The sequence below is a fragment of the Carcharhinus amblyrhynchos genome, chromosome 8 (assembly GCF_965287045.1).
Source record: "Carcharhinus amblyrhynchos chromosome 8, sCarAmb.v2.hapA, whole genome shotgun sequence".
Lineage (NCBI taxonomy): Eukaryota > Metazoa > Chordata > Chondrichthyes > Carcharhiniformes > Carcharhinidae > Carcharhinus > Carcharhinus amblyrhynchos.
In genome coordinates this window covers 95,093,584-95,120,927 of record NC_137331.1, presented here as the reverse complement: position 1 = coordinate 95,120,927, position 27,344 = coordinate 95,093,584, and the positions used below count along the sequence as shown (strand labels likewise).

General features: G+C 45.3%; 1 protein-coding gene across 2 annotated transcripts; it reads left to right on the top strand.

Moving 5' to 3' along the window:
• Positions 1 to 794: 794 nt before the first annotated feature.
• Positions 795 to 26,890, top strand: LOC145347072 (uncharacterized). 2 transcript variants are annotated; one of them, XM_080194980.1, is made up of 5 exons: positions 795 to 861; positions 14,693 to 14,915; positions 20,571 to 20,681; positions 23,627 to 23,722; positions 26,661 to 26,890. In XM_080194980.1, exons 2-5 carry the CDS (start codon positions 14,739 to 14,741, stop codon positions 26,766 to 26,768), a joined length of 492 nt encoding a protein of 163 aa, XP_080051106.1. In that variant the 5' UTR covers positions 795 to 861; positions 14,693 to 14,738; the 3' UTR covers positions 26,769 to 26,890. The 2 variants fall into 2 exon arrangements, with proteins under 2 accessions (XP_080051106.1, XP_080051105.1); XM_080194979.1 differs by having other exon boundaries at positions 26,658 to 26,890.
• Positions 26,891 to 27,344: the final 454 nt, after the last annotated feature.

The following is a 27,344-nucleotide window of genomic DNA, read 5'->3' as shown; positions in this document are numbered from 1 at the left end:
AAAATGACTAAATGAATATTGCATGGAACTGAAATCAGAAATTCCTAGAAATAATCAAATGGGCAGGCAGCATCTGCTCAAACAGAACCAGTGGCCATGCTTTTTAAGCCAATCATCTTCATGATGGAGGAAGAAGCTTGGTGCTGCCACAAAGAAGGGATAGCTGGATGTGTCCAACAGGGTCAGCAGCAAGAGCATTGAGCATTGATTCGGCACAAGTACTTTCAGAACCTAAACTAGCCCAGAAAGCTGATTACAGTTTCACATTTACCGACATTGGGTTGTGTGCATCACCCCACACCTCCCCTCACTTTGCCTTATTGAGTCTACACCATCACATTGCACAGCCCAGTGGAACCGAGCAGAAGATAGTGTCATTGTTTAAAGTTAAAGTTTATTTACTAGTGTCACAAGTAAGGCTTGTATTAACACTGCAATGAAATTACTGTGAAAATCCCCTAGTCGCCACACTCGTTGTATGTGGTAGTGGCTGGGAACAGACAGAGGAGTTGGGGATGCCAGCAATGGCTGTTGCAGGGGCGGGCTCTGGCTATGGAGGGGGGTGCACAGGGGCCAATGATTGGGACACGGTGAAGGTCAGGGGGAGAAAAGTGTCAACTCCAAATGGGAAGGGGAGCATTTGAGATCTCTGCAGTGTGCTGTGGGGGAGATTTATACATGTTGGGGTCCTTTAAAGATGGTGCTTTGATCTCTATTCATCTGGGTTTTGCTGGCGTGTTGAGGCCCTTCCCACTTGCGTGGCGGCTTGAAACACACCCCCTTGATTTTGTTTGGCAGTGTTGTCAAATTGGAAGAGAAGCACACCAGTTTCCTCACCGGGAACAACACTACCGTTTTTTGGTAAGGTTTCCCCAATGTCATTTTCGCCTTCAAAGTGCTGCTGTGAAGTGCTTTGGAAAATTTTAACAATTAATGTCATCAAAATAACACTGTATTCTCTCAATTTATTCCAACCTGACCTGACTATCCCCTACTACCCAACTACCTCTCTGATCAGCCCTGACCAGTCCCTAACACCTGCCTATCCCTAACAAGATCTAACTTGCCCCAATCTGACAAATCCCCCTGATCCAACCCAACTCCCCCCCCTCAACCTTCTGACTACCCCTCCTCACTCCCGAAACTCTTTACCACCGCATTTGACCCAAGTACTCCCAATCTGACTGACCACCCTATGACCTGACTTGCCCCCACAACCTGACCACCCTCCTGAACCATTCTGACTAGCCCTACCATCCAACTGGTACCCTGACATGACTTGACTTAGAATCCCACAGTATGGAAGGAGGTAATTTAGCCCATCAGGTCTTCACCGACCACAATCCCACCCATGCTCTATTCCTATAACCCCTGATATTTTACCCTGTAAATCCTCCTGACATGAGGGTTAATTTAGCATGGCCAATCAACCAGGTGTGGGAGGAAATCAGAGCACCCGAACGAAACCCATGCAGACACAGGGAGAACGTGCAAACTCCACAATGACAGTGACTCGAAGCCAGAATTGAACCCAAGTCCCTGGCGTTGTGAGGCAGCAGTGCTAACCACTGTGTCACCGTGCCACCACTTGCCCCCAACCTGACAATCCTGTCAGATCAGACTTCAAAACCACCTACCCACTCAACCACCTGCCACCCTCTTCACCTGCCACCCTACTCACCTGCTATCTTACTCACCTGTCACCCTACCACTCTGCCCATTTGTTACCCTACCCACCTATCACATCACCTAGCTGTCACCGTACCCATTTATCCACTAACCTCACCCACCCTATCGACTTACCTACTTCGCCCGTCTACCCTATCCATTTATCCTTTTACACTTACTCTACCCACATGTTTATTTACCTCATCAACTCTATTCACTTACCCATCTGCTTTGTCCACCTTCCCACCCTACCACCCTTTCCATTCATTAACATTCAGACAGGACATTTAAACTTACCTTATGACAAATAGTAAAATGAAAAGAGGGCATAGCTTGTTCCCCCTGCCCCCCTCCTCACCCCTGATACTACAGTCCTGCAATGAAGCTCCTCACAGGACTGTACACTCTGCATTTCACAAGAAGCTGACCTCGGAGGACCCAGCCAAAAACATGCAGCAGTGCTGGCTGCAGAAAGTAGGAGCAGAGTGACAATTTGATGGTATTGCTACTTCACGGAGATCATAGAATCATACAGTGCAGGAGAGACCCTTCGGCCCATCAGTCTGCACCGACACACTAGGAACACCTGAACCCCTGCCTAATCCCATCTGCCAGCACTTGGCCCATAAGCCTGAATGTTAAGATGTGCCAAATGTTCATCTAGATACTTTTTAAAGGGCGTGAGGCATCCCGCCTCTACCACTCTCCCTGGCAGCGCATTCCAGACTGTCACCACCCTCTGGATAAAAGAGGTTTTCCTCACATATCAGCTAAACCTCCTGCCCTCACCTTGAACCTATGTCTCTGGTGACTGAACTTCAACTGAGGGGAACAACTGCTTCTGATCCACTCTGTCCATGTCCCTCATGATCTTGTACAGCTCGATCAGATCACCCCCCCCAACACCCCTCAGTCTTCTCTGCTCCAACAAAAACAACCCAAGCCTACTCAATCTCTCTTCATAACTTAAATGTTCCATCCCAAGCAATATCCTGGTGAATCTCCTCTGCATCTCCGCTAGTGCAAACAAATCATTTCTATAACGTGGTGTCCAGAACTACACACAGTATTCTAACTGTTGCCCCGCCAAAGTTTTATACAACTTTAGCAAGGCCTTTGACAAAGGACCGCATGGTAGGTTGTTGGATAAGGTTAAATCTCAGGGTGCTAAATGGATATAAAATTGGCTTGATGACAGAACATAGAACACTACAGCACAAACAGGCCCTTCGGCCCACAAGTTGCGCCGATCACATCTATACCTACTAAGCCATAGACCTATCTATAACCCCCAATCCTATTAGATCCCATATACTCATCCAGAAGTCTTTTAAAAGACCCCAGCGAGTTCGCCTCCACCACCACTGACGGCAGCCGATTCCATTCACTCACCACCGTCTGAGTGAAAAACTTACCCCTAACATCTCCTCTGTACTTGCCTCCCCGCACCTTAAATCTGTGTCCTCTCGTAGCGACCATTTCAGCCCGGGGAAATAGCCCTCTGAGAATCCACCCTATCTATTCCTTTCAACATCTTATAAACCTCTATCAGGTCGCCTCTCAACCTTCGTCTCTCCAGGGAGAAGAGTCCAAGCTCCCTCAACCTATCTTCATAAGGCATGCCTCCCAATCCAGGCAACTTCCTTGTAAATCTCCTCTGTACCCTTTCAATAGCTTCTACATCCTTCCTATAGTGAGGCGACCAGAACTGCACACAGTACTCCAAGTGGGGTCTGACAAGGGTCTTATAAAGTTGCAGCATTACCTCCCGACTCCTAAACTCAATCCCTCGATTAATGAAGGCCAGTACACCATACGCCTTCTTGACCACATCCTCCACCTGCGAGGCCGATTTAAGAGTCCTAAGGACTTGGACCCCAAGATCCTTCTGCTCTTCAACACAGCTAAGACTCCTACCCTTGATATTGTATTCCTTCATCCCATTGGTCCTGCCAAAATGGACCACTACACATTTATCTGCGTTGAAGTCCATCTGCCACTTCTCCGCCCAGTCTTGCATCCTATTTATGTCCCGCTGCAACTTCTGACATCCCTCCAGACCATCCACAACACCACCGACCTTCGTATCATCGGCGAACTTAGTAACCCATCCCTCCACTTCCTCATCCAGCTCATTTATGAAAATGACAAACAGCAAAGGTCCTTGAACAGATCCCTGGGGCACTCCACTGGTGACTGACCTCCATGCAGAAAAAGACCCATCTACAACCACTCTCTGCCTTCTGCAGGCAAGCCAGTTCTGGATCCACAAGGCCAAAGGCCCTTGGATCCCATGCCCTCTTACCTTCTCAAGAAGTCTTGCATGGGGGACCTTATCAAACGCCTTGCTGAAGTCCATGTAAACCACATCCGCCGCTCTTCCTTTGTCAATGTGTTCAGTCACATTCTCAAAGAACTCAACTAGGCTCGTAAGGCACGATCTGCCCTTGACAAAACCATGTTGACTATTTCTGATCATTCTAAACTTCTCTAAATGCTCATAAATCTCGTCCCTCAGAAGCCTCTCCATCAGCTTACCAAACACTGAGGTCAGACTCACCAGTCGGTAATTTCCCGGGATATCCCTCTTCCCTTTCTTGAAAATAGGAACCATATCCGCAATCCTCCAATCCTCCGGAACCTCTCAAGTCTCCATCGACGATGCAAAGATCATCGCCAGGGGCTCTGCAATCACTTCCCTCACCTCCCACAGTAACCTGAGGTACATCCCATCCGGTCCCGGCGACTTGTCTATCTTGATCGAATTTAAAAGTTCTAACACCTCCTCTTCCTTAACATCCACATACTCAATCTTTTCAGACTGCCGCAAACCTGTAGTACAACCTCCCAGATCACTTTCCACCGTGAATACCGAGCAAAGTACTCATTAAGCACCTCTGCCATTTCTTCTGGTTCCACACAGACCTTTCCCCCTTCACCTTTTATAGGTCCTATCCCTTCTCTTCTCATCCTTTTACTTTTCACATATTTGTAGAAGGCCTTGGGAGTCCCCTTAATCTTACCCGCCAAGGCCTTCTCATGACCCCTTCTGGCTCTCCTAATTTCCTTTTTAAGCTCCTTTCTACAAGCCTTATACTCGTCTAGATCCTTAACATCTCCTAGCTCTCTGAACCTTTTATACACTTTTCTTTTCCTCCTGACCAGGTTCACCACAACCTTCGTGCACCACGATTCCCGTGACCTACCAAAACCTCCTTGTCTCATCAGAATGTTGTCGTGCAGAGCTCCAGTCAAACATTCCTTGAATATCCGCCACCTTCCTTCGGTACTTTTCCCCAAGAACGCCTCCTTCCAGTTTATTCGTCCAATTATCTGCCTGATGTCTTCATATTTCCCCTTACTCCAGACAAACACCTAGCCTGCCTGATCCTATCTCTTTCAAATGCTATCGTGAAGGAGATAGAATTATGATCACCATTCCCAAGATGCTCTCCTACCGAGAGATCCGTCACCTGTCCTAGTTCATTCGCCAGCACCACGTCAAGTACAGCCTCTCGTCTCATAGGCTTACCCACGTACTGTGTCAGGAAACCCTCCTGAACACACCTAACAAACTCCTCCCCATCCAAACCCCTTACCCTTGGGATATTCCAATCGATGTTTGGGAAATTAAAGTCCCCCATCACGACAACTCTGTTATTACTACATCTCTCTAGGATCTGTTTCCCTATCTGCACCTCAACTTCCCTGTCACTATTGGGCGGCCTATAGGAAACACCCAGCAAAGTTATCGACCCTTTGCTGTTCCTAACTTCCACCCACAGAGACTCTGTAGACAGTCCCTCCACAGCATCCTCCTTCTCTGCAGCCATGACACTGTCCCTGATAACATAAGAACATAAGAAATAGGAGCAGGAGTAGGCCATCTAGCCCTTCGAGCCTGCCCCACCATTCAATAAAATCATGGCTGATCTGTCGTGGTTCAGTTCCACATTCCCGCCCTCTCCCCATAACCCTTAATCCCCTCTCTTATCAAAAACCCATCAACCCGCGTCTTAAAAATATTTAGCGAGGCAGCCTCCACCACTTCAACGGGCAGAGAATTCCAGAGATTCACCACCCTTTGAGTGAAGAAGTTCCTCCTCAACTCCGTTCTAAACCGCCCCCCCTTTATCTTGAAGCTGTGCCCCCTAGTCCTACTGTCCTTTCTGAGCGGGAAGAGTCTCTCCACCTCTATCCTATCCATCCCATTCATCATCTTATATGTCTCAATGAGATCTCCCCTCATTCTTCTAAACTCTAACGAGTACAAGCCTAGTTTATTCAGCCTCTCCTCATAGCTCAACCCCCTCAACTCCGGCATCAGCCTAGTAAACCTCCTCTGCACTCCCTCCAAGGCCAAGATATCTTTGCGTAAGTACGGCGCCCAAAACTGCACACAGTACTCCAGCTGCGGCCTCACCAATGCCCTATACAGCCGCAGCAAGACCTCCCTACTTTTATATTCAATCCCCCTCGCTATGAAGGCCAGCATCCCATTCGCCTTCCTGACTACCTGCTGCACCTGCAAGCTGGGTTTTTGCGACTCATGCACAAGGACCCCGAGGTCCCTCTGCACCGTCGCCGGCTGCAGTTTTTCGCCATGTAAGTAATAATCCTTCCTACCATTATTCCTACCAAAGTGGACTACCTCGCACTTGCCAACATTAAATTCCATTTGCCAGTTCCTGGCCCATTCGCCCAGCCTATCTAGATCAACAGTGCCACTCCGCCACCTCTTTTGCTCCCAATCCTGTTCTTCCTGAAGCATCTGAATCCTGGCATCTGAAGTACCCAGTCCTGTCCCTGAGACATCCAAGTCTCCGTAATGGCCACCACATCACATTCCCAAGCAGCAATCCACGCCCTAAGCTCATCTACCTTACTTACTACACGCCTGGCGTTAAAATAGATACACTTCAGCCCCTCAGACTGGACATTTCCCTTCTCCACCACCCATCTAACCTCCCTCTCATACTGTCTACAGTCCTTCCCTACCTGGGAGCTAACCTCCTCAGTCTCAGTCTCCTCATCTCTGTTCCCACCCCCCAACCTTTCTAGTTTAAAGTCCCCCCAGTAGCCCTAGCCAGTCTTCCCACCAAGATATTGGTCCCCCTGGGATTCAAGTGCCACCTGTCTTTACTGAACAGGTCACACCTGCCCCTAAAGAGGTCCCAATGATCCAGGAACCGGAATCCCTGCCCCCTGCTCCAGTCCCTCAGCCACTCATTCAGCCTCCACCTCATTCCATTCCTGCCCTCATTCTCCCGTGGCACAGGCAGCAATGCTGAGATTACTACCTTCGCTTTCCTCTTCCTCAGCTGCCTACCCAGTTCCCTATAGTCCCTTTTCATGACTGCTTCACTCTTCCTGCCTATGTCAGCAGTACCTATATGAACCACAACCTGCGGTTCCTCACCCTCCCCTTTCAGGATGTCTGGGACGCGCCCAGAGACATCCCGGATCCCAGCTCCAGGAAGACAAATCACCATCCGCAACTCCTGCCTGCGTCCGCAAAAACGCCTGTCTGAACCCCTCACTATGGAGTCCCCTATTAGTACTGCCTTGCTGCCCTCTTTCTTAGTTTTTTGAAGTACTGGCTCAGCTCCAGAGAGCTGGCCACCGCTCCCTCCTCCAGATGAGCTGTCCCCCCCCAGTGGTACTCAGGCAGGAGTACTTATTTTGAAGGGGGACATCCACCGGCGTGCTCTCCATCACCTGAGGTTTCCCCTTCCTAATAGTTACCCACGTGCCTTCTTGCCGTTGCCCTGGTGTGACCACTTGCTGATAGCTCCTATCAATTATCTCATTGTCTCTAATGAGCTGAAGGTCCTCGAGCTGCATTTGCAGCTCCTTAACCTGGTCCTGTAGGGACTGCAGCTCCACACACCGAGCACAGGTATGGATGTCTGGGAGACCAGGAGCTTCCAAGACCTCCCACATATTGCATCGGCAACAACATACTGGCCTCACACTCATACCTGCCCTTTATAGAAACCCAGAGGAAAAAAAAGTAATAAAAACTTATAACTTACCTTGCCTCACCCTTTTCTCTTTGGCCCTGTGAGCCAAAGCCCTTACAGCTCACACAAAAACAAAAACAAACTTACCTGCTCTCACTCAGAGCCCTTCTCTCTCTCTCTCTCTCTTTCTTTTTTAGGTTAGAGGAGGAGGGAGGGGTGGGATACTCTACTTGTGCAGAGTATCGGGATTCGTCACCGCTCCAACTTATAGTAAGGTTAAAAAAAACTCTACCCAAGTGTTTTTGCAACACCTTCTGGTTTCTGGTACAAAATTTAAAAAAAACTAGTAAAGTTATTTTTAAAAATCGCTCGACTCACCCACAAGCTTTCCTCTCGCAAATCGCTGCCTCTCTTCAGTGCCCCCAAGGAGCAATGAGCGTCAATCTCTTTTTCTTAGGTTAGAGGAGAAGGTAGGATGAGATACTCTACACGTGTAGAGTATCAGGTTTCTTCACCTTTCCAATTTATAGGGGTCCAGAGGAAAAAAAAACTACTTCCCAAGCCTCCCTATGATCACTTCCTGTATCCGGTTTAAAATAAAAAAAAAGCTAGAGACGTTAATTTAAAAAAGAAACACAGTAACTTACTCACAAGCTCTCCTCTCACCAGTCTCTCCCTCTCTGATGTGCTCCCAAGGAACAATGAGGAGCCAGAGGGTCGTTGTAAAGGGTTTTTCAAACTGGACACCTGTGGCCAGCGGTGTGCCTCAGGGATCAGTGCTGGGTCCACTGTTACTTGTCATTTATATGAATGATTTGGATGAGAATATAGGAGACATGGTTAGTAAGTTTGCTGATGAATCAAGACTGGTGGCATTGTGGACAGTGAAGAAGGTTATCTTAGATTGCAATGGGATTTTGATCAAATGGGCTGACAAATGGCAGATGGAGTTTAATTTAGATAAATGCAAGGTGATGCATTTTGGAGATTGAACCATGGCAGGACTTACTCAGTTAATGGTAGGGCGTTGAGGAGAGTTACAGAACAAAGAAATCTAGGGGTACAGGGTAATAGCTCCTCAAAAGTGGAGCCACAGCTGGACAGAGTGGTGAAGAAGGCATATAACATGCTTGGTTTCATTTTACAGAACATTGAATGCAGGAGTTGGAATGTCTTGTTGAAATTGTACAAGATATTGGTAAGGCCACACTTGGAGTACTGTGTATGGTTCTGGTCACCCCATTATATAAAGGATATTATTAAACTAGAAAGAGTGCAGGAAAGATTTACTAGTATGCTACTGGGACTTGAGTTTGAGTTATAAGGAGAAGATGGATAAACTGGGACTTTTTTCTCTGGAGCGTCGAAGGCTGAGGGGTGACCTTATAGAGGTCTACAAACTAACGAGGGGCATAGATCAGCTAGATAGTCGATATCTTCTCCCAAAGTTAGGGGAGTCTAAAACTAGAGGGCATAGATTTAAGGTGAGAGAGGAGCAATACAAAAGTGTTCAGAGAGGTAATTTTTTCACACAGAGTGAGCTACACAGAGGTAGTAGCAGAAGCAGGTACAATTTTGTCTTTTAAAAAGCATTTAGACAGTTACATGGATAAAATGGGTATAGAGGGATATGGACCAAATGCCTGCAATTGGGAGTAGTGTAGGGTTTTTTTAAAAAAAAAGGCTGCATGGACAAGGTGGGCTGAAGGTCCTGTTTCCATGCTGTAAACCTCTATGACTTTATGACTCTATAACTCCAACTTGACCTCCTTGCTTTTGTAATCTATGCCTCGAATGACAAAGGCAAGTGTCAATATGGAATTTTGTCCTTCATTGCTAGAGGGATGGAGTTTAAAAACAGCGAGATTATGTAGCTGTTGTATAAGGTGCTGGTGAGGCCACACCTGGAGTACTGTGTCTCAATTTGCTCTCCTTAGTTGAGAAAGGATATACTGGCACTGGAGGGGGTGTAGAGGAGATTCACTAGGTTGATTCCGGAGTTGAGAGCGTTGGCTTATGAAGAGACACTGAGCAGATTAGGGCTATACTCATTGGAATTCAGAAGAATGAGGGGAAATCTTAGAGAAACATATAAGATTAGGAAGGGAATAGATAAGATAGAAGCAGGGAAGTTGTTTTCACTGGCAGGTGAAGCTAGAACTAAGGGGGCATAGCCTCAAAATAAGGGGAAGCAGATTTAGGACTGAGATGAGGAGGAACTTCTTCTCACAAAGGGTTGTGAATGTGTGGAATTTCCTGTCCAGTGAAACAGTTGAGGCTACCTCATTGAATGTTTTTAAGGCAAGGAAAGATAAATTTTTGAGCAGTAAAGGAATCAAGGGTTATGGTGAGCGGGCAGGTAAGTGGAGCTGGTCCACGAAAAGGTCAGCCATCGTCTTATTGATTGACGGAGCTGGCTGAGGGGCCAGATGGCCTACTCCTGTTCCTTGTTCTTATGTCTTTTTCACCACTTTTACCAACATGCTCTTCTGCCTTTAGAGATCCTTGGACAAACATGCCAAGTTATATCACCTAAAAGAAAGAAGTTTAAACTCACAAACCTACTCCTAACATTAACAATAATGTCACGGCTCATAATTCTGGGATCCAGCCTGGGATTACTGCCCCCTGCAGCTAGCAGCTGATGAATCGGCAATCAGCACCAACAGCTGATGGAGTATGAGTGCCCACTAGCTGGGATCCTGGGTTTCAACAAGCTGAGGTTAATTGCCTGCTACCAGGGTTAAGTTGGTTTTCAACCAACCAAAAGCAAATGCCCGCCAACCATGGATCAACCTGATTCCAATCTTCCAGGATAAAATATGTGCAGATCAAGGATCAACTGGATTTCAACTGTCCCAAAATGCAGTTGTTGACTGGTCCAGTGACTGTTTTTGAGGCCAAATGATTTTTCTATTTTAGTCCTCGTTAGGGCATGGGTGGCATTATACCACCCTTCTGCTGAATTTTATGGGTCCTGCACAGGAGTCATGAACCAGGAGTCAGAGGATATCCCCTGTTACCCAGGAGTCACCCCTAAAGTTGCTGAGGGGGAACAAACAGCTGCGACACCTGATAGTGAGTGAGGATGTAAAAGGACAGTAAGAAGTCTCACTACGCCAGGTGGTAGCATGAGCTTTTGGAATGCTGCTTCGTCAGGTGAGTCATCATCATCCGATGAAGGAGCAGCGCTCTGAAAGCATGTGTGACCAAATAAACCTGTTGGACTTTAACCTGATGTTGTGAGACTTCTTACTCTGTCTACCCCAGTCCAACGCTGGCATCTCCATGTCATGATGTAAGACATATGGGAATTCCTTGATAGTGAGTGAATGAGTGAGTGAGTGAGTGAATGAGTGAGTGAATGACTGAGCGAGTGAGTAAATGAATGAGTGAGTGAGAGAGTGAGGATGTAAAAGGAATGAGAGCTCCCTGATAGTGAGTGAGTGAGTGAGGATGTAAGAGAAATGAGTCATTGAGTCATACAGTGCAGAAAAGGCTCTTCGGTCCATTGAGTCTGCACCAACAATAACTACCACTAACGGCACGCTATCCCATTTTCCTGCACTTGTCCCATGTCCTGAATATTACAAGATTTCGAGCGCTCATCCAAATATTTTTTAAAGATTGCAAGGTTTCCAGCCTCCACTCCCTTCCCAGGCAGTGCATTCCTGACTCCCACCACCCTCTAAGTGAAAAATGTTTTTCTCACATCTCCTTTGAATCTCCTACGCCTTACCCTAAAACTATGACAAGTCACGCAAGAGGAACAGCTGCTCCCTACTCACCCTGTCCATACATCTCATAATCTTATACACTTTAATTGTGTCCCCACTCAGGCTTCTCTGCTCTAAAGAAAACAAACCAAGTCTATTTACTCTCTCCTTATAGCTCAAATTCTTCAGCCCAGACCACGTCCTGGTGAATCTCCTCCCCACCCCTTCTTTGACCTTGTCAAAAGCTTTGCTGATATCTACATCAACTACATAAACTGAATGTCCCTCATCCACAAACTTGGCCAGATTTGGAAAAATTCTTTCAAATTTATCAAAGCCATGCTGACTATCACTAATTACACATGCCTTTCCAACTGGAGAGGAAGTCTCTCCTTCAGAATTTTCTCCAATGGTTTCCCATTGATATGAGACTCACCAGTCTGTAATTTCCTGGTTCATCTCTTCCAGCTTTCTTGAAAAATAGAACTATTAGCCATCCTCCAGCCTTCCAGTACTTCCCCTGTAAGAAGTCTCACAACACCAGGTTAAAGTCCAACAGGTTTATTTGGTAGCACAAGCTTTCAGAGCGCTGCCCCTTCTTCAGCTGAAGAAGGGTGCGTTTCTGAATGGCAGGCTGTGACAAGTGATGTTCCTCAGGGATCAGTGCTGGGACCTTTGCTGTTTGTAATATATATAAATAATTTGGAGGAAAATGTAATTGGATTGATTAGTAAGTTTGCGGACGACACAAAGGTTGGTGGATTTGCGGATAGTGATGAGGACCATCAGAGGATACAGCTCGATATAGATCAGCTGGAGGCTTGGACGGAGAGATGGCAGGTGGAGTTTAATCTGGAGAAACGTAAGGTAATGCACTTTGGAAGGTCTAATACAGATAGGAAATATACAATAAATGACAGAACCCTTAAGAGTATTGATAGGCAAAGGGATCTGGGTGTACAGGTACACAGGTCACTGAAAGTAGCAATTCAGGTGGAGAAGGTAACAAGAAGGCTTGCCCTCATTGGCCGGGGTATTGAGTTAAAAAATTGGGAAGTCACGTTGCAGCTTTATAGAACCTTAGTTAGGCTGCACTTGGAATATTGTGTTCAATTCTGGTTGTCACACTACCAGAAGGATGTGGAGGCTTTGAAGAGAGTACAAAAAAATTTACCAGGATGTTGCCTGGTATGGAAGGCATTAGCTATGAGGAGAGGTTGGAGAAACTTTGTTTGTTCTCACTGAAGCAACGGAGGTTGAGGGGAGACCTGAAGTCTACACGGTTATAAGAGGCATGGACAGAGTAGATTGTCAGAAGCGTTTTCCCAGGGTGGAAGGGTCAATTACTAAGGGACACAGGTTTAAGGTGCGAGGGGCAAGGTTTAAACAAGATGTACGAGGCAGATTTTTTACACAGAGAGTAGTGGGTACCTGGAACTCATTGCTGGGGGAGGTAGTGGAAGTGGATACCGTAGTGACTTTTAAGGGGCGTCTTGACAAGTACATGAATAGGATGAGAATAGAGGGATATGATCCCCGGAAGGGTTGGGGGTTTTAATTAAGTAGGGCAGCATGGTCAGTGCAGACTTGGAGAGCCAAAGGGCCTGTTCCTGTGCTGTAATTTTCTTTGTTCTTTGTTCTTTGTTCTTTGTTCTTTGAACAAAGCCAGCTTTGGAAAGATACAATAAATGACAGCTTTGGCCAGATCCTGCCTTATTTTAATAAAATCTGCCTTCCCCCGCTCCAAAGCCATTTTTTAAAGTCCATTTTCCTCCTTGTCCATAACAAATTTGAACTACACTGAGCTTCTCCAAGAGGTGCAGAGCCTGCTGTCCTCAATCTTTTCCTCAGAGACCTCCAAGGTCAGCTTCTGGCCCAGAGTTCACTCTGTGGAGCAGGGTGGGACACGCTCATGCTTCTTTATCCAAAAGGTACACACAGAAAGCTCATTGATCAGCATCCTAAAGGAAGAAGATGGCTAACATGATCACAGTCTGACATATTCAGGGTCAGCAAATTCTTTTATGCTGGATTGAATGATATGAAGTCCACAGACAGCACCCCTTCCAGGCCTTCCTGTCCTCTATCCCAGAGGTCTGCAATGTCAGCAATGGAAAAGTTGTCAAACCACTAATACTGGATGACCTGACTAAGGCTGTCAAGTGCTTCCAAGATGAGGAACGTTCCTGGAACCAACTGAGTCACACAAACATCAGTAGCTCAGTTTCAATCAATGGATGAGAGTTGAAAGCTTTCCAATCAAATCTGGAGTAAGACAAATTTACCCTCTCTCATCTGTCTTGTTCATGGATTGCGTAGAACCGTTTGCTGAGTTGAGCAAGAAGAATGCGGGCATAAGAGGGGTGATGATCCCGGGCAGCAGAGGCACATGAGTCAAATACTCCCTGCACGTGGACAGTGCACAGTGGTTAGCACTGCTGCCTCATAGCTTCAGGGACCTGGTTTTGATTCCCCGCTTGTGTCACTGTCTGTGCAGAGTTAGCATGTTCCCCCCCTTGTCTGCATGGGTTTCCTCCGTGTGCTCGGGTTTCCTCCCATAGTCCAAAAGACGTGCTGGTTAGGTGCATTGGCCATGCCAAGTTTGTCCTCAGTGTACTTGAACAGACGCCAGGGTGTGGCGACGAGGAGATTTTCACAGTAACTTCATTGCAATGTTAATATAAGCCTTACTTGTGACATTAGTTAAATAAACTTTAACTTTAAACAATGTCACCATCTTCTGCTCAGTTCCACTGTTCATGGACGGATTGATGAGCATCGGTGAGCTGTTTGATTTGGCTTTGGGAGCCAAGGTGGCAAGAATGAGGGAATGTTCTTTGGGAGCAGAGCTGACCAATCCTTTGTCCCCTTTGTCATGATTTCACAGGGTAGACAAGACATTCGATGTGGTCTAGGTTGCCTCATGATAATAGGTTTCTTGGTGATTAGTGAACCAGTTCAGTTCTTCTGACAATCCGACAGTTTCACGGTCACTTTTACTGATAATAGTTTTTTACTTCTAGATCCTTTTCAACTGAAGTTGAAATTCTAAAACCACTCTGGTCAGATTGAATTACACGTTCTGTTGGAATATTGGCCCAGGCTTGAGACATGGGGGTCAGCTCCATGTTCTTAAAAACAACTGCAACTGACCAGCGTTGATAGATTGACCTGAGTTGACGTTTGAGTTCGGTCACAAAAGTTCAGAAAAACAAATGTCGCAATCTGACATCCTGGCCAGGATGAAAGCAAAAAATGATCAGCAAACTTAAACGTTAATAATTAACCATTTTCGTCGATGTTTGAAGTGGTCCCAACTTAAACCTTTGGGCTTTCTTCCCTCAGATTCGAGTATCTGCCTTTCTGCAACGAGCGAACACATCAGGGGAAGATGAATCACTTGCAGGGAATTGTTTTGTTGGTCGGATTCGTTACATTGACCATCGATGCTGCAGCTTCAGTGATGACCAGCAAAGAAGTGGCTTCTGCTTCTGTCGCTTATTACAACCGACGCTTTGCATCACCCAATGCCTTTAAGCTGCTTCAGATCATTGTGAAAAAGGAACAGGTACTGCGTGGATGTTCCAAATATCGTACCCCCCTGGATTACACAGCCCTGGTGTGTGGCTGTATCCCCAGGTCCCTTGGACTAGCCAAACTCCTCTTCACGCTTCTGTCTGCAGATCGGTTGGCTTCTTTCTTCTCCTTTTCTGCCCTCTCATTCCCCCTTCTCTCTATCAAAGCTGATAGTTTTATATCCTCCTTTGTTGCAGGATTCTTCTAACGGAAGCAGGTTTTTGAGTGACCTCAGTGCTCTAATCAATTGGTGGGTGACGTTGTCCATTGCGGCCACGATTCACAGTGATCAGCACTTTAGCAGCTAATGCCCTGGCCTTTATATGTGGATAGAATTGATCATTTATTACAACAGGGCATACAATTGCTGGAACAGTGCAAATGATCAAACATTTGATAGTGCTAACAGTTTAATCTCCTTCTGTTTCTGTGTCAAAGTTTCTTCTGCAGTTTGCTGAGGCCAGCTAAATTTCCCCCCCCTTGTTTACGTCGTACATATATGTAGGTTTAAGTCTGTTGAAAATGCAATTGCCTCCCACACATTCCAAGCCAGTCGAGAATAAATTTTTCCAATGGAGTTCCCCGGGATCAATGTTGGAACTCTTGCTTTTCCCTGACATTAATGACCTAGACTTTGGTGTACAGGGCATAATTTCAAAGTTTGTGGATAATAAAAAACTCGGAAGCATTATGAACTATGAGGAGGATGGTGTAGAACTTCAAAAGGACACAGACACAGAATGGACAAACAGGTGGTAGATGAAATTCGGTGCAGAGCAATGTTCAGTAATTCATTTTAGTACGAAGGACATGGAGAGACAATGTAAAATGAAGGTCCACCTCTAAAGGGGTGCAGGATCTGAAGGACCAGTGTGTATATGTGCATAAATCATTGAAGGTGGCTGGGCAGTTAGAATGAGTGGTTAATAAAGCATATAGTATTCTGGGTTTTATTAATAGGGGCTTATAGTACAAAGGGCAATGAGGTTATTGTCAGGAAAACAGAGGTAGTTTTAAGTGATCCATATTTGTATTGTTAAATATTAAAAATAAAGTTATAGATTTAAGTAGATTTAATTTAGTGGCTTTCATGTAGAAAAGAGCTAAAATATAGTTAGCTTCATGTTAAACAAAGGTGTTTGCATGTGTGGGCATTTTGGTTTCAGTTCAAAATGTGATTCAATTGCTCTGCGCATTCATGAAGGGTAAAGTAAACATGAGCTTGGAGGAGGATTGAGATGTTGCTTTGCAACCAGGGTACTTTTAGAGAGAAGACCTTTATGAGTTTTGTTTTAACTGGAAGCCAGAGTAGAAGGAGCTTCACAGGGAGAGAAAGAGTATCTCTCACAGCTTTGCTACAATGGAGTAAGGGGCAAGAAAACGAGTGACAGAAATCTAAAGAACAGCCAGTTGAGGAAACAGGAGGAAAGGAGAGAAGTTTCCAAGAAGTCTGAAGTTAAAGAGCAGAGAAAATTGGAACTAAAACAGGCTATTGTGCATTGAAATCACAGATAGGGCTGAGAAGAAGTTAACTAGCGGGAAGCTAGATAGATATCTGAAATGGTTCTGAGATTTGTGATATTTTACGAGACACTGTGAAGCAATAGGTGAAATAATTATGGAGCAATCTGTGGCTGGATCTCAGAGTTTGAATAAAAGACAAAGGAATCCTCAAAGGATAATTGGAAAATCTGGAGGCAGATCCTTGATGAAAGAGCTGAGGGAAAGTATTGTTTGAAAAAAGATTTTAAAGCATGTCTTTTAGAGAGTGGAGTTTGGAAACACTCATGTGACAATCATCTGGGAAAGCGGGGGGAGTTTGAGGCAATAAAACACTTGATTTCAGAGTGGTCTGTTGTCTGGGTTTAAAGGGACTGTGTGTTTACTGAGCACATATTTCATAAGATATATTTGATTTCCTGTTTTATCCTTAAAATTTTTCCACATTTGTGAAGATAAGAGTGAGTGAAGGAATATTGTATTGTAGTCAAACTTTTCATGTTTAAGACTTTTTTTTGGAAAAGCTAATTGGCATTATTTTCTAAAAAAAGGTAAAAATTACAGAGGGCAATTCTTCAGCCAGGCCATTACGCCTGGTGCAAATCCCACTATGTCGGGAGAACTTGGCGAAAGCCCCAAAATGGGATTTGCGCTCGCCGCAAAACAGTTTGCAATCTTCCCGGATCCTCTCAGCAGAGAACCTGATTACCTTGGATTTAAATGCATTTAAGTTGGCTTAATATGGAATATTCTGAATACCGCACATGTTCCCAACCACTGGCATGACATAAAGCTGGCAGGAATCCCGACTGGTTTCCACAAATGGAGACCAGGCATGATGACCATGTTAGGGGAATCAGAGGCCTTTGCAGCCCCCAGGGAGGGTAGGCACATGGCAGGGCATTGCCTTGGCATCTTGTCATTGCAAAATTGGCATTGCAAAGTTGGTACTGCAAAGGATACCTGAAGGGTGTAGGGCCTGAAGGGGCGGGTCTATGGTGACCCAATGCAGGATTTTGCTCAAGTGAATGGGAAGGCGCTGACACGTGCCCAACCACCTGGGGGCTGCAATGGCCTCTGATTCCCCTAACATGGTCTTTGACCTCATTTTGAGATTGGGGTGCCATTTAAAAATAGCAACACCTTCTCTGAGAAACAGGCCTTGTCGACGTCTTTAAGCCGTGGCCATTTCATTCACGACACAAGTCATGCTCCCTCCAAAATATTGACTAAGTGGGGGAGGATTACTAACCCAGTTGATGGGAATTGCACCAATTTTCCTGCCGGAGATGATACTTGGAGTGGAATTATCCCATCCCGCCTGCCACGGGAATTGTAGCAGGTGGGGGGAGGGAGTAAACCAGGAAAAGGTTTGTTGACCTTAGGTAGGGAGGTCTTGCTGCAACTGTACAGGGCACTGGTGAGGCCACAGCCGGAGTAGTGTGTGCAGTTTTGGTCGCCACACTTGCGGAAGGATATATTGGCCTTGGAGGGAGTGCAGAGGAGGTTCACTAGGCTGATACCGGAGATGAGGGGGTTAGCCTATGAGGAGAGACTAAATAGACTGGGTCTGTATTCGTTGGAGTTTAGAAGGATGAGGAGGGATCTTATAGAGACGTATAAGATAATGAAGTGGATGGATAGGGTAGAGGTAGAGAGATTCTTCCCACTTAGAAAGGATAGCAGGACTAGAGGACACAGCCTCAAGATAAGGGGGGGACAGTTTAGATCGGAGTTGAGGAGGAACTTCTTCACTCAAAGGGTGGTGAATCTCTGGAATTCTCTGCCCGTTGAAGTGTTGGAGGCTACCTCGCTAAATATATTTAAGTCACGGATAGATAGGTTTTTGATAGACAAGGGAATTAAGGGTTATGGGGAGAAAGCGGAAAAGTGGAACTGATCCACTTCAGATCAGCCATGATCTTATTGAATGGCGGGGCAGGCTCGGAGGGCTAGATGGCCTACTCCTGCTCCTATTTCTTATGTTCTTATGTAGGTGGGAATTTCTGGCCTTGGGATGAGCATGGCTGTAAAATCCCACCCTTAGTCAATTTTTTGGAGAATTATGCCCACCAGTTTTTGAGCCAGGGTTCCTTTCTGGGAACTTCTTGCCCTGTTGTCACATCAACTGGGATCATAACATTATTTTGAACTTGTATGAGTCAGCGGTTCAGCCTTAGCTAGAGTATTGTATCCAATTCTGGGCACCACACCTTAGGAGGGATGTGAAGGCATTGGAGACAGTGCAGAAAAAAGTCATGAGAATGGTTCCAGTAATGAGGAAACTCATTTATGAAGATAAACTGCAGAAGTTAGGACTGTTTTCCTTGAAGGAAAGGAAGCAGAGAGGAGATTTGATAGAGGTTTTTAAAATCATGATGGGCCTGGATAAAGTATGATGTGGAATTGCTGGCGTTGGACTGGGGTATGCACAGTAACAAGTCTCAACACCAGGTTACAGTCCAACAGATTTATTTGGTAGCACGAGCTTTCGGGGCGCTGCTCCTTCTTCAGGTGAATGCAGCACTCACCTGATGAAGGGGTAGTGCTCCGAAAGCTCGTGCTACCTAATTAAACCCGTTGGATTTTAACCGAGATAAGGTTGATAGGGAAAAACTGTTTCCACTTGTGAAGGGATCAAAAAGGAGGGGGCAGAGATTGAAAGTGGTTAGCAAAAGAAGCTATATTGATAGGAGGAGAAATGTTTTTATGCAGCGAATGTTTATTCCCTGGAATGCATTGCTTAAGAGTTGAGTGGAGACAGGTTCAGCTGAAACATTTAAGATGGATTCTATCTGAAAAAGGCAGAATGTGCAGCATTACAGGGAGAAGGCAGGAGAATGAGGAGTTACTCATTTGGAGAGCTGGAGCAGACACGACCAGTCAAATAGCCTCTTTCTGTGCCTTAACGATTTTGTGATTCTGAGACAGATCCTGATCTCAAAATCAGGGAAATGTTGCAATCAAATCCACCTTGTAAAATGAAGCAAGCAGCTATCTGTTAATTGAGAGAAAACTCACTTAACTGTTGTAATGTCAGTAAGTAGGCAGGGAAGTTTACCCAAAGCAAGCTGTCGTATCATCAGATATGGTTTCGTGATGTTAGCTGAAGGGTAGAAGTTAATATTGAGGGAATTCCCCTTCTCTTCACAGGATTCACCTGAGAGGGCAGAGGGGCTTTTGGTCCAGCAATGCATCCTTCTCAAAGACACTTAGGGTGGGGGGATGGGGTTCCCTCTGCCGTTCTGCACTTGACGGTGACATAGGAAGGAAGCCAGTGATTGGGGCTGGACACTGGGGGCTTGGGGGGGTGGGGGCAGTTAGTCTGCAGGGAAGGGGGGAGGTCGGAGTGGGGTGTCAAGGCTGGCCCGGACATGTCTGGTGGTCCAGCGATTGGGCCGGGAGGGGATAGGTGGGACAGCGATCAGGAGGCCAGCAGTGCAGACTACTGCGCATACGCTAATCTCAGCGCCGACAGATCAGCGCATGCACAGTGGCTCGCTCAGCACTATGCTGCCGGCCTCCTCGGTTTTTTTGCGAAATTCACGCTAGTGCACTCTGCAGTGCACGGAATGCGGGAGGTTCACTTTGAAAAGTCCACTGAAAAGTCCAGCGGGATTTAGTCCAGTTTTTACGCAAATCCAACACTTAGAATTTTCTGTAGCCGTTACACAGATAATGGCTGCAGAAACTCAAATGTTGTGTACCTAAGATTCCAGCTGGAACTCACTGTTTACAGGGGGAGTTGAACGATTGGGAGAATGTGTGTGAAATATCTATATTGGGACTAAAGAAATGTTTTGCATTTTACACACCAAATGACTTTCTTTTTTATTGATGGTTGTGGAAGGGAAAATCTGCTCGAGCAAATAATGGAAGCATCAATTCAATGTTGCACTTTTACAGCATCGCCCACATCTAACAACATCCCCACTTTGCCAGGCATTGATATTATAGGACAAAAGTGTAGACGTTCTGGAACTTTGCTTAATTAGCCTGCAGGAAAACAACAAAAGCCAAATTGGGCGGAATGACGATGTTTGTTCCATATTTTCTGATGTTGTCTTGTTGTCTTCTAGCTCCACCTTGATGCCCTAATTCTTTAGTCTGTTATTAGTAAAATTATAATGTTTCATTTAAATTACAGAATCTGCAACAGCTGACTACCTATTTACTTCGTTTGCGAATGAAAGAGACAACCTGTAGTACAGAACTGGGAATCTCTGAAATAGCAAACTGTGATTTCAAGAATGATGGTGTAAGTGAATATATAAACTTTTTGCTTCTAGTTTTTTTGTTCAATTTTCTATCTTTGGCATTCCAACTCTTGAAATGGCTTCATGATACAGGCTACATTTGGCTACTCTATTTGAGTGATCGTTCCTCCTGTGTAAGTCACTGGATGGCAGCATGGTGGCACAGTGGTTGACACTGCTGCTGCACAGCAGCAGGGACTCTGGGTTCGATTCCTGGTTTGGATCACTACCTGTGCAGAGTCTACATGTTCTCCCCGTGTCTGCGTGGGTTTCCTTTGGATGCTCCAGTTTCCTCCCACAGTCCAAAGATGTGCTGGTGAGGTTGATTGGCCACGCTAAATTGCCACTTACTGTCACGGAGACTAGCAGGGTAAATACATGGGGTTACGGGCTAGGTGGGGTTGTGATTAGTGCATACTCGATGGGCCAAATGGCCTCCCTTTGCACTCAGGGATTTGAAGATTTTATGATGTGACAATGGTCAGAAACTTCATTTTGTGTGTTGCTTCCTAACTCAGGTCATTAAAAGCACCTTAACTCACTCAACAGTAGTGAATTTATGATTAGCAAAGAGACTAGGGATAAAACCCTGAACCGTCATTCTCTGTGTGGTTTGATACGTGACCATGTAAGATAGACAGCTGACTGATACAATACCCAAGTGCCACTGTTCAAGCATTGGCGGGCTTCGCAAATGGTAAAGTCACACGGCTAACCTCCACATATGAAAGCAACTCTTGACCTCAGAGGACAGAAACAACAAAAATGTGGTGACACCATTATTTCATAAGAACATAAGAACATAAGAAATAGGAGCGGGAGTAGGCCATCTAGCTCTTCGAGCCTGCCCCGCCATTCAATAAGATCATGGCTGATCTGAAGTGGATCAGTTCCACTTTCCCGCTCTCTCCCCATAACCCTTAATTCCCTTGTCTATCAAAAACCTATCTCCCCGTGACTTAAATATATTTAGCGAGGTAGCCTCCACCACTTCAATGGGCAGAGAATTCCAGAGATTCACCACCCTTTGAGTGAAGAAGTTCCTCCTCAACTCCAATTTAAACTGCCCCCCCCCCTTATCTTGAGGCTGTGCCCTCTAGTTCTGCTATCCTTTCTAAGCGGGAAGAATCTCTCTACCTCTACCCTATCCATCCCCTTCATTATCTTATACGTCTCTATAAGATCCCCCCTCATCCTTCTAAACTCCAACGAGTACAGACCCAGTCTATTTAGTCTCTCTTCATAGTCCAACCCCCTCACACCCCCTCCGGTATCAGCCTAGTGAACCTCCTCTGCGCTCCCTCCAAGACCAAAATATCCTTCCGCAAGTGCGGCAACCAAAACTGCACACAGTACTCCAGCTGCGGCCTCACCAGTACCCTATACAGTTGCAGCAAGACCTCCCTACTTTTATATTCTAACCCCCTCGCTATAAAGGCCAACATTCCATTCGCCTTCTTGATCACCTGCTGCACTTGCAGACTGGGTTTTTGCGACTCATGCACAAGGACCCCCAGGTCCCTCTGCACCGTAGCATGCTGCAGCTTTTCGCCTTTTAAATAATAATCCCTCCTACTATTACTTCTGCCAAAGTAGATAACCTCACACTTGCCAACATTATACTCCATCTGCCAGGTCCTCGCCCACTCGCTTAGCCTGTCCAGATCCCTCTGCACACTTTCCACACCCTCCATGCAATTTGCTTTTCCACTCATCTTCATGTCATCAGCAAATTTCGTCACCCTACACTCAGCCCCCTCCTCCAGATCGTCTATATAAATGGTAAATAGCTGAGGCCCCAGCACCGATCCCTGCAGCACTCCACTAGTCACCAACCGCCAATCAGAATAGCACCCATTGATACCAACTCTCTGCTTTCTATTAGACAGCCAATCCTCTATCCACGCTAACACCTTACCTCCAACTCCATGCACCCTAACCTTCTGTAGCAACCTTTTATGAGGCACCTTATCAAACGCCTTTTGGAAATCTAAAAACACCATATCCACCGGTTCCCCTCTGTCTACCGCACTAATCACATCCTCATAGAAATCCAATAAATTCGTCAAACACAACTCCTCCTTAACGAATCCGTGCTGCGTCTGCTCTATCAAACCATTCTTTTTCCAAGTTCCTCATCAAGTTACATACCATTCTGATTTGGACATGTAGGACTTCCCTTTGTTATCAGATCAATCAAAACCTCATTCATCAGGTTCATCATCCACATCCTCCACCCCTGGCATTTCCTGTCTGCGTGCTGTTCTATGTACGGAATACACTGCAGCAACTCAGCAGAAAACTGTTCCAAACTTGGGTCCTCCAAATCCAGAAGGACAAGGGCAGCAGGTATAAGGGAACACCATTACCTCGAAGCTCCTCCCCTTTAAGTCACACATCATCCTGATTTAGGCATGTAATCACAATTTCTTCACCATCCTAAACTCCAACCTAACAGTGCTATCTCAGTATTTTCACTGCTAAGAGTGCACCATTTCAAGAGGAGGCATACCATCACTTTCTCAAGCAAACTCAGGGCAATGAATGTCCACATCACATGAGCAAAATAAAAATAACATAGAATCCATACTGGACAGAAGGAGAGTATTCTGTCCAGTGCTGTGAGGCAGCTGTGCTAACCACTGTGTCAACATGCCATCCATACTATGTGGAAGTGGCCACTGAATAGCAATCAGTAGTCGGATCCTTGGCTGATTTGTTCTGCTGACATCCATTGTGGTGTCCCAGAATGAAATTGGAAAGTAGAATAGGATCTGGAAGTTAGTACTATCTCTTTATATGCCAGCGGGCAGTGTCTTTCTTCATTAACCCATTATTATCCATTGGTTAAGCTGCAGTTTTAAAACTCACCAATGCACGTTAATGTTGGTTTCAGCTGCTCAAGAAACAATACTCAGATAACATGTTTTAATTTTCTTCACACCAGGTGACAATGGTATGTACCTCGCGAGCGATTGTTTCACATAAACCCAACAGTGAACCGCATGTACTTTCCGTGAAGTGTGTACCTGCTGCCTCTCTGGTGAGACTGACTGTTATATCAATATAGAGAATGATATGTAGCACTTTTTGAAACTGCGATGTCCCAAGTTGCTTTACCACCAATTTCGTACTGTACTGTTCAAGTAGAAGCATAGAATTATATAATTCCTACAGTGCAGAAGGAGGCCATTCAACCCATTGAGTCTGAACTGAACACAATCTCACCCAGACCCTATTCCCGTAACCCTACAAATTTACGTTGCAAATTGCCCTGACACTATGGTCAAGTTAGCAGGGCTAATCAGCCTAACCAGCATGTGTTTGGACTGTGGGAGGAATCTGGAACGCCTGGAGGAAACCCACGCAGACACGAGGAGAATGTGTAAACTCCACACAGTGACCTGAGGCCAGAATAGAACCTGGGTCCCTGACGCTGTGAGGCCGCAGTGCTAATTCACTGTGGCACTGTGCTGCCCCAAACATCTTCGCTGTTGTAAAGTAGGCAAAGAATGATTCACTTTGACAGGGGATTTCGAACAGCCGATTACAAAATCTATTGATGAGCTCTAAATCTCAGAAGTGAAGACTGAACAATGCACGATTGGTAAGTCAGCTGTTCACCATTTAGGAACAAGACCCATCACAACATTTCCCTAGGCAACCATGGCTCAGTTACAGCATTTTCACTCTGAGTCAGAGAGGCTGTGAAATCACACCTCATTCCAGAGACCCGAGCACAAAATCTGAATGAACACTCTAGCACAAAAACACAAGAAGTAGAGATAGGAGTCAGCCATCAGGCTCTTCAAGCCTGCCCCGCCATTCAATACAGTTATGTATGCTGGGGGCATAACCCTTTAAAATAATGGGGCGGGACTGGGACTGAAGCTGCATCCTGGGTGAAATTTGCCTGGTCAGTCTTGCGCTAGGATTAAGATGTGTTGATAAACTACTCCAGTTAGTTTACTACCACTGACCTCATGGTTTATTATTAGTGTCAATAGCAGACCACATATATGACAATTATGATCATAGAACATAGAACATTACAGCGCAGAACAGGCCCTTCGGCCCACGATGTTGCGCCGACCAGTTTTTTTTAAAAAAAAACACTGACCCACTAATCTAAACCAATCCCTTTTCGTCCATAAACCTATCCACAGCTCTCTTAAACGCCCCCAAACTAGGCGCATTTACAACCGCAGCAGGCAGGGCATTCCAATCCCCCACCACCCTCTGGGTAAAGAACCTACCCCTGACATCCGTCCTATAACTACCACCCCTTAATTTAAAGCCATGCCCCCTCGTGCTAGCATTCTCCATCCGAGGAAAAAGGCTATCACTGTCCACCCTATCTAAACCTCTAATCATCTTATATGTTTCAATAAGATCCCCTCTTAGCCTCCTTCTTTCCAGCGAAAACAACCCCAAATCCCTCAGTCTCTCCTCATATGACCTCCCCTCCATACCAGGCAACATCCTGATAAACCTCCTCTGCACCCTCTCCAAAGCCTCCACGTCCTTCCTGTAATGTGGGGACCAGAACTGCACACAGTACTCCAAGTGCGGCCGCACCAGAGTTGTGTACATGACTGACCTATGCCAGCATCAGCCCCTTTTCTCTGCCATTTCCCACAACAGTACTCAAGGAGTGTGATGCTGTTGTGTGTGTGTGTGTGTGTGTGTGTGTGGAGTCATCTTTTGAATGATGTATTAAAACAAAGCACTGTTTGATGTAAAAAATCCTAAAACACTAAATTTAGCAACCATACCTTCAGTCCCTTCATCCAAGTCATTTACTTAAATTGTACGAAGTTAAGGCCCCAGCACTAATCCCTGTGGCACACCAGTTGTTATATGCCACCAAAGAGAAAAAGACTCATTTATGGTTACCATCTGCTTGTCAAACACTTATTTAGGACAGTAGTTAAAAAGGCCTCACCTTCTCCTCCATACATTCCCTCTATCCCTTTAGCACCAGGTCACGTAGCACGATTACTTCACACTGAAGACAATGTCAAACTGACTGGGGGTCACCTGTGAGCACTGAATCCTCATGTTAAGCCTCACAGTGTTAAAGCCTGATGTTATAACAACACTAACTGAATACATATGTGTTTTACCAAATTAAAAACTCAGTACTGTATTGTCATTTATTGATAGAAATAACCCATAGAATTGCCCGGATTTGGTAGCACAAGGAAAAAAATACAAGTCTTAAAACTTGCATCTATTAACAATCGGTCGCAGAATAGTGCTGAGCCAATTATTACTTTGAAATAAATGAAGCATTTCACAAAACTGCTTGAGCATTGCAAATACCTCCTAACATTGAACATTACAAACAGCAGGTGAGTGAAATAAAAAAGTAAAGTTGACATTTTAAAGAATGCAGGAGTGGAGATCAGTCGTGTTTTTGCTGGCCCTTGGTTTTCTGCACATGCTTAGATGGATATCAGTGGTCATCTTGCACTGGCAGAAGACACATAAGCTGCAAAGTGCTCAGTGACATCCTGTGGTGGTGCAAGCTGTCGTATGAGTGCAAGTTCTTAATTTCTTTTTGTTTTTAAAAAAATAAACAAGCAATGCAAAATTTCAAATTCAAAGATTTACCAGGAGGATAAATAGCGATGTTGACTATGGAGCAATCAAATGTACTGTGTCAGGGAACAGCAGGGCACAAGCTGCTTGCTGCAAGTACCATATCTTCACTGTGCAAGTAAGAATAAAAGGGAAGAGAATTTGGGTCATGTATTGATGCTTCTGAAGCCCTCTCTTCCCTCAGTGGCTGTATGCACTTTCTGATACTAATTTTGCTGTCCACCTTTTGTAGCATCATATCGGAATCTGGGGACAGACTGTTAGGAGGTGGTATATGCTCAATTTACAATGGCTTTGCCATCTAACCTTTAGAAGCCAAAGACAAAGGTCTTTCCATTCTGAAGCCAGTAAAGATGTTTGCTTTTTTCTTGCAGCAGCCAAGATTCACTCCAGGTGATGTGCCAGTGATAGCAAGACTTAGGATGCCAAATTCCAGTGAAACTATTCATTCCACAGATTCAATCTCAACTCTGCCTGAGGCATAACTGGAAATTGGTATGTCGAGGAAAAACCCAGGAGGGACAGGAGACCCTCCAATTGAAACGTTTTCAACTTTGCAAATTCTTTAAAACTGGTAACAGTAACCAATTAAGAATAAAGACTTTAATTTCACCTATAATTGAGCTGTATCTTTTTGCTTTGTAATTTTTGTTTTAAGACATTACAGTGGGTCCCCGAGAAACAGGCTTGAATCTAATCATGAACTTGCAGTGGTGCAGCTGCAAGGCTTCATTTTGCAAGTGTGGTAAGATAAGGGATGTGTTCACACGGTCTTAGTGCTGGCACATCTGTGTTATTGGTACAAAGGGATTTGCACAGGAGGTTCTTTCTATTTACTTCAGTGTGCAAGCTGCCAGTGAACAATGTGATCAGGAGGCAGGTTTGCAGAAGCTCTTTGCTATAGGGAATGCTGCACTTGTTGAAACAGAGTCCAAGTTGCTTGGGTGGTGGGAGCTAAGGTAGTGAATATAATGCTATCTAGTCTGTTACATCTGGGAGCACTCACGTAAGAGATTCAAGTTGCATCAGAAGGATTAACAAGGGAAGTCTATCCAGCTTTG